General features: G+C 45.8%; 1 protein-coding gene across 2 annotated transcripts in view; it reads left to right on the top strand.

Annotated features, from left to right (window-relative positions):
- Positions 1 to 3301: 3301 nt before the first annotated feature.
- The window catches only part of KHDRBS1 (KH domain containing, RNA binding, signal transduction associated 1), a 35704-nt gene continuing 31153 nt past the window's right edge, over positions 3302 to 7852 (top strand). For both annotated transcript variants that reach the window (XM_006862172.1, XM_006862171.1), the window contains exon 1: positions 3302 to 3981. In XM_006862172.1, coding sequence (XP_006862234.1) covers positions 3603 to 3981 — 379 coding nt within the window. In that variant the 5' untranslated portion in view covers positions 3302 to 3602. The remainder of the gene's footprint in view (positions 3982 to 7852) is intronic.

Raw genomic sequence — 7852 nt, 5'->3', positions numbered from 1 at the left:
AAGAGCAAACTAGGAGCAAGAGTAAGGCAAGTAAGGAGCAAGGCCCAGAAAATCAATACCCCTTTAAGTTTTCCTGGCCCTTATGCTCTAGTGGTGCTAGAGCAGGCCTAGGTTTGTAAAGGAGGAGCTTCCTCAAAGCTCTGAAATCTGTTTAAGTTATCTGGGTCCTAAAGCTGCACTGCTACTAACTGCAGTTTGAGTTCTATTGGGGACGTGTTGAGTTTCAGGGGTCATTGAGGCATCCAAATTGGGATGTCAGGATGCAATTGGTTGTCTGAGTTTAGAACTTAGAAGTTTGAGCTAAAGATCTAAATTCCAGAGCTGTGGGCTTGGAGGAGAGAATACAGACACAAGATCAAGTTCTGCTGAACTCACCATGTTTAAATGCCCTGGACCCTCTCCACCTAGCAACTTTCCAAAGCCAAACTTCCCTAAGTCATCTGGCAGTTAGTCATTCATTCCTTTTTGTGCATTCACACAATTCTTTGTACATTCCTCTATTATGACATTTTTCACACTACATGGTAACTTTTTTTTTTTTTACATTTTTACTACATATCTTTTGGCTTCCATATTTGTCTCCAGTAAATGATGAACTATTTGAGGACAGGGACTCTTCTCTTACTAAATTTGAGTCTCTGCTTTCATATGCCATCTCTCCTCCACATATTTGGTGCCAAGTAGGTAATCTACTTCGAAAACCTTAGCCATTGAAAACTCTATGGAGCATACAGTTCTAGTCTGGCACACATGGGCCCCCAGGAATAGGAGGTGACTGAATGGCAACTGTTAAAGTGCTTAAGACTGAGCAGATTATCTTTGACCTGGAACTGAAGACATTCCCGGAGACCACCTTTCAAGACCAACAAACAAGACAGCATCATAAAGCAAACAATGAATAACACAGGAGCAAGGAAACTACTCCTTAGAACAAAAAATTATAGGAGATCAAAATGACAACATTTGCCCAAAAGACAAGACAGGAAGACAGGATGGGATAGAAAATCTAGACAAAAGGCGGAAATGGGGAGAGTGCTGACATATTGTGGGAATACAACCAATATCATGAAACACTTCATATACACTCCATTCTCAGAATTTCTGAGAAATTCTCCTGCCCAGGACCCTCCCTCTCCTGGGAACTGGCTACAACACGGAGGAGGCAGTTGAAACCTGCTGGATCACCCATCCATGGAAGTCACTCAGGCTCCCCTCAACCCCACCCTCAAAGAAAATAAGTAAAGGTTTGGCAGTCACCCCAAAGTCTGTTGATCCTAGTCTAGAAAACCCACAGGAACCACTACTCAGCTCCTTCTCAGACACTTATCAAAGTTTTATTAGCTTCAGCTCAAGGTAGCTCCTGCTGGGCATCTCATTACATGGCAAGGACACTTTAGTCGTTTGTAACACCACTACCCAAGCAGGATTTTCAAGGACTGCAGCAGAAATTAGTTGCAAGGGAGCTATAAATCCTTCTTAGCCCCCTTTCCCTCTTCCATGCAGTTGCTCTCTTCAGACCCACCTATTCCCTCTCAGTCCACAATGTGATTACTACTATTCCCTCACATATTTCTGACATTGTCATCTCTGCTCATTTACGCACTCTTCCTTTTGCCTGAAACTCATTCTCCCCTGGCTGGCATATCCCTCTTTTCCTGTTTGGCTCCCCAGTGACACTTAATTTTCACTTATCTTTTGGCACTTGTCATATTGCATTCTGCATTACAAGGATAAGAGTTAACTCAAAGTAAATTACTACACCAAACACTAGCGATTTAAAAAAAAAAGGGGGGGTGGGGACACTATACTGTAATTGGGGGAGTAAGATTGGTAAGAGGATTTATGTATATATTTGAGTTTTGTTGTAATTTGTGTAAGTAACCACCCCACCACAGCAAAAAAAAAAAAAAAAAGGTAGCCAGGTCTTTATGTTAAGTCCTGCTGTGTCGCTGTAGGTTAATGCGCTGCACTATAAAGTCGGTTTGAACCTCAAGGTCGGCGGTTCCAACTTACCAGGCACTCCTCCTCGGGAACCCTAGAGTCGCTATGAGTCGGAACAGACTCAACAGCACTCAACAACAGGCCTTTAAGCTCTCTAGTTGAAGGCTTGTAAGCTTCTAAAAAAGATTTCATTTAGTAATGTCAAATTCTACTGATTTCAAGATTCAGTTATTTCCAGGCACCCAGAAGACAATTTCCAGAAATGTTTTGAAAAGTGTGGGCTAATAGGGGGCACTTATCAAAAAGGAAACGGGATGGAAGTGAATGCTTTGAATGAAGAAAACTCTGTGGAGGGAAAGGAAAGGTTAGAGACGGAGGGAGGGTCTTGGAAGGTTAATGGGAAAATAGAGACCTGGGCTCTACTTGCATATAGTACCCCTGGCTGAGAAGAATGTGCTGGGAGACTGTCCAGTATGTACCTTGGTCTTGAAAGCAGTGGTACGTACGAGTCTGTCTTTTGAACAAGTCTGGAATAATCCACTGTGAAGGACCCAAAAAAGGCAGGAGAATTTAGCACTCATCCGCATTAAAAGAGCCACCTTATTGATGCAGCCGCCTCGAATTAAGGACCTGGCCTCTGTCCCACATCTTTTTAAGAAGCACAAACGTGAGCAAAAGCAGTACTATATGTAAATAAGCGTCAAAACGTTTCTTTTCAAAAGAAGACTTGTCTGACTAACAAATGATTAATGTTTAAGAGCCTACTATATATTGCAAACCACGAAATAAGACTTCTCAGGTTCCTTTTGTTCTGGGGTCCTTTTCATTGTTAGACTTCAAGTCTCGATCTGAACCTTCCCTCTTAGTTCAAGTCCTCCAATAGCCTTCAGTCTTCCCACCGGACCGTTCTCCCTCAATTCCTCCCTCCAAATTTCCCTTCCCACCTCCACCCCTTATCCACTAGCCTTTCCCTCTTTTTCTTTTTCTCTTCATGCCCTTTCCCTCTCCCTCCTCGGGCAGGCTATCACCCTCTTCTCTCCCAGTTCTGCGGCCTAAATTCTTGCTCCTTCCCGGTCCCCGGACCAGCGTGCCTTTCATTTCCGTACTTCAGCGACTCCACAAACCACCCCACTAAAAACAACTCAGCTTCGCGGCCGTTGAGGGAGGCGTGGCCCCACGAGTAACAAGTCTCCCGCCCTACACTGCGCGGCCCCGCGCGCAGACAAAGACATTCCACAGATCCTGCCCCCTCCGTGCACTCAGCCAGAAGGGGGAGGAGACACGTGTCCCACTAGCGCCGAGTCACGTGAAAAAGGAAACTAACGAAGCCCGCGGCCACTCGCGCACGCGCACAAAGATTGGGCCTGGCGGGCTCGTTCGGAAAAGGGGAGTGTGGGGAGGCGACTTCTTCAGACGCCTCGTATGTGCGCAGGCGCAGTGGCTGGATTGGGGACTTTGTTCTCCGCGGAGAAACCCAAGGGCGGTGCCGGTGCCTGGCTGCGCACGCGCGTCTCTTCATTTCCGGTGCTCTCTTTCGCTGGGTCGCTCGGGTCGGCTTCGGTCGCGGTCGCTCCGGCTCTCCCACCCTGTCAACCGCCGCCGCTCGGGCTTCTACCGCTGGCTCGTCGCTTCCTAGAGTCTTCGACCGCGCATTCTCCCCAATGCAGCGCCGGGACGACCCCGCCGCGCGCATGAGCCGGTCCTCGGGCCGCAGCGGCTCCATGGACCCCTCGGGTGCCCACCCCTCAGTGCGTCAGACACAGTCTCGGCAGCCGCCGCTGCCTCACCGTACCCGGGGAGGCGGAGGAGGTTCCCGGGGGGGCGCCCGCGCTTCGCCCGCTACGCAGCCGCCGCCGCTGCTGCCGCCCTCGGCCACAGGTCCCGACGCGACGGTAGGTTCAGCGCCGACCCCGCTGCTGCCCCCCTCAGCCACTGCCTCCGTCAAAATGGAGCCGGAAAACAAGTACCTACCGGAGCTCATGGCCGAGAAAGACTCTCTCGACCCGTCCTTCACTCACGCCATGCAGTTGCTGACGGCAGGTAAGCGGGCTGCCCGGGTCCCTCTGGGTCGCCCGGACACCCGGGGGTGTGGGTGGCAGCGGCTTTGTTCCTCTGGCTTCCCGCTCTCTCGGGACCGAGGCATCGGTGAACTCCCCTTCTCGCATCTCCGGAAGCCTGGATTCCAGATTCTCATTCCTGCCTAGTGTGCGAGGGAGAATTTCTGGGCTGCAGTGGAGGCCCGAAGGCAGCCGAGCGATCTCTTAGCGCTGAGATATTGATGGATGGTACTGAGCTCTCCGCCCCTTTCCATCCTTTCCCCCGCCCACCTCTTGCAGCTGCCCGGCGCTCTGAGGGTTCAGATTCTTTCAGAAATGTACACTTATTTCCCTCTTCGTTCAAGGGGGAGAACCTTTTCTATTGCTGGTAGCGGTGTAAGAGATGAGGACAGAACCTAAGTGGGGAGGGAGCAGAGGAGGGAGGCTGAAGTGCCCTGTCCAGCGCGCCGCCTTCTACTGGGGTTTTCCCAGCGGTAGGAGCGACCTGTGGGAATCTGAGCTTAAGGTTTTTCGAATCCGATTTCTGACTTGGGCCGATAAAACGTTTAATTACTACAATGACCCCCTTTATTTTTCAATGTGTGTTCACTTCCATTATTCAGGCGAGAAAGAACCTTAGAGACAGTGAAGTGGAATGATAGAGGGAGGTACGGGGTGGTTTACTTGCCATTCCCCACCGAGTTTAGGAGTTGTACGAAGCTTGTGCCTGAAAGGCTTGGTCTTTGTGGTTTTGTTTCTTTTTTTCTTTTTGTTTTAACAGTGAACTATAGATTAGGAATGGTAGTCTGTTCTCTGTAGACTAACACTTCTTTCCTGATATCGTCTTGCCGATCAGATTTATCTTGCTTCTAGTTAAAGATGTTTTAGTAAGTCTTAATGATACTTGAATTTTATAAAGCAAGCAGAACTTCACAGCCTTCGACACTGAATGACCTAACCTGACTCATACTCCTATCCCTACACCTATATCTATCTCTAACCTACACCTACCCATATCCGTAACCTTACACCTCCACCTAAGGCGCTCTAGTAGCGTACTGGTTACAAATCAGGCTGCAAACCACAAGGTCAGCAGTTCAAAACGGCGGGAGAAAGATGAGGCTTTCTGCTCCTGTAAAGATGTACAGCCTCAGAAACCCTGTACAGGGTCACTATGTGTTGGAACCGACGACTCCACAGCACATAACAACAACACCTACCTCTAACACTATCCTAACCCTTCACCTAACCCTACCCTACCCCAATCCTAGGGTATCAACTCTGATCAGATTGATATAAAAGGCAAATCATTGGGAAAATATATTTTCCTTCCTTTTGTTTGTTATCTAAGGAGCCTTGTTGGCATAGTGGTTAGAGCACTGACTCCTAATCTTAAGGTGGTTGGCAGGTTGAACCCACCAACTTCCATGGAAGAATGATATGGCAGTCTGCTTCTGTAAAGATTTATTGTGGCTGTTGTAAAGTGCTGTTGAGTCAATTCCAACTCATAGCGACCCTGTATAGAGTTTCCAAGGAGTGGCTGGTGGGTTTGAACTGCCGACGTGGTTCAAACTGACCTTGCAGTCCAGTACTTATCCTACAGCGCCACACCAGAACTTGGAAACCCAATGGGATAGTTTTACTCTGTCCCTGTGAGTGGGTTTGGCTTTCTAACTCCTTAACATTGGTAAGGGGTTTTTACTTCTAAACACAGTAAACAAAGCACATGGTGGTTCAGAATAGAAATATTTTTAATAAACTGCATTTTTTGACTCACTGTTTATGCTGTCCTGTCCACCCACCCTGGTGTGGTGTTGGTTAGTGTGTTAGACTGCAAAGTTGGCTGGAGCTGAAAGGCTGGCTCACCAGCTGCTCCTAGGAAACCCTATACAGGGTCACTGTGGATCGGAACCAACTCGATGGCACTTAACAACAATTTAACAATCCACCCATCCAAATTACTTGAAACATTATTGTTCGTTGTGTTCTGGCAAGTTCTTTAAAGGCAACAATTGCAAAATCTTAATTTTCCCAATGCCTGTGTATAGTAAACAGAATATGACAAGCACTGGGCTGTGGACCATAAAGTCAGTGGTTCAAGCTTCTCACAGGAGAACAGTGAGGCTTGCTACTCCCGCAAGACATACAACCTCAGAAACTATACAGGGTTGTTATGAGTTGGAACTGACTCTAAGACATTTAACAACAACAAAGTGGTTGAATATGAAAAAAATGTACCTGCAGACTTAGACATGTCAGGCTCATTGGTAAAAAGCTGGCTTGATGGTTTGATTTTTATTTACCCAAATCTTTGATTAGCCAAGATTACATGCATGAGAAAAAAATAACAGACACAGGACTTCAGTGTGTCAGCTTGAGTTTAAAATCTGTCTTTTAACTAGTTACATGACCTCTGGCAACTTTCTTAACCTCAGTAACCTCTATGTAAAGTGGGAATGATGAGATATGGAGATTAAATGATCTATAAAAACACTAGCACAGTTCACTTTCATCTATGTTGCTCTTAAGTGCCATCGAGTCGTTCCAACCCATTAGCGACCGTGAACAGGGTTTCCGAGGCTGTAAATGTTTATGGGAGCAGAAAGCCTCATCTTTGTCCCGTGGAGCAGCTGGTAGTTTTGAACTGCTGACCTTGCGGTTTGCAGCCCAATTCGTAACCACTACACTACCAGAGCTCCTACTTTCATCTATAGTCATTAGGTAATCATCTGTCACCTCAGTTGTAAATCCATGGTAACAAACAAGATTTTTTGTCTTTCTGACCAAACATCAAGAATCCAATGCAAAAGATAAGATTTCTTTAGATAACCATCAAAAACTATTGATACTTAAAATTTACTTGTATTTTCACCCTCCCTTTATTCACTCTCTTTTACCAGAAGAGTACCTTTTAATTTGGATTTTTTGAAGTCCCTATTTTGAAAATGTTTTTAAATCAAAAATAAATTTCAATTGATGAAGTGGGATTGAAATAACGCTGTCTCAGTGAGAGAACAGAATTGGGATATAGGGATGCTTTATAGCATGGATAAGTCTTGATGTATGTTGGGCCCAGCTTTTAAGATAATTCTGAGTCATTTGGAAAAGGTATTGTAGTGAAGACAGCACTAACTTTAAAGAAATGAGATTCTGGAACACAGAACAGTATCAGGTTAATGCTGGTCTGCAAAGTCCGTTTGAACTGCAAGGTCGGTGGTTCAAACTCACCAGCTGCTCCTTGGAAACCCAATACCAGGTTACTATGAGTCGGATCTGACTTGACAGCACTTAACAACAAACAGCAACAAATAAAAATAGAGCAGCACTGTGCCAGGTACTAGTCTTTACATAAAATACTGAATCTTCGTGATGACACTATGAGGAAATTACTCTTATTCTTATTTTCACCTATGAGGAAACCAAGACACAGATTAAATCATCTGTCGAAGGTAGCAAAGTTGCCAGGATTTGAACTCAGTCTTGAGTCTAGGTCCACATAATTATCTCTACCTCCCCCCTACCTGCTGCAAATTGTACTTAAAATTAAACCCTCATTGGAAAAAAATATTTAAAATAAAATATATTTCAAAACATCTAATAGGGCAATGAAGATAATGAGGCCAAATGAGAAGAAGGAAACCTGAGAGCACTGTCCAGCTTTCGCATGCCTGTGAGGTTATTGAAAACACCATGGCTTGGATCAGGCACACCTTAGTCCTTAAGCTGACATCTTTGCTCTTCAACACTTTAAAAAGGTCTTGTGCAGCAGATTTGGCCTAATGCAGTACATCATTTGATTTCATGACTCCTGCTTCCATGAGTGTTGATAGTTGATCCAAGAAGAATGAAGTCATTGACAACTTCAATCTTTTCTC

This window comes from Chrysochloris asiatica, unplaced genomic scaffold (genome assembly GCF_000296735.1).
Source record: "Chrysochloris asiatica unplaced genomic scaffold, ChrAsi1.0 scaffold00047, whole genome shotgun sequence".
In the NCBI taxonomy this organism is placed as follows: domain Eukaryota; kingdom Metazoa; phylum Chordata; class Mammalia; order Afrosoricida; family Chrysochloridae; genus Chrysochloris; species Chrysochloris asiatica.
This window is presented reverse-complemented; position numbering and strand designations above follow the sequence as displayed.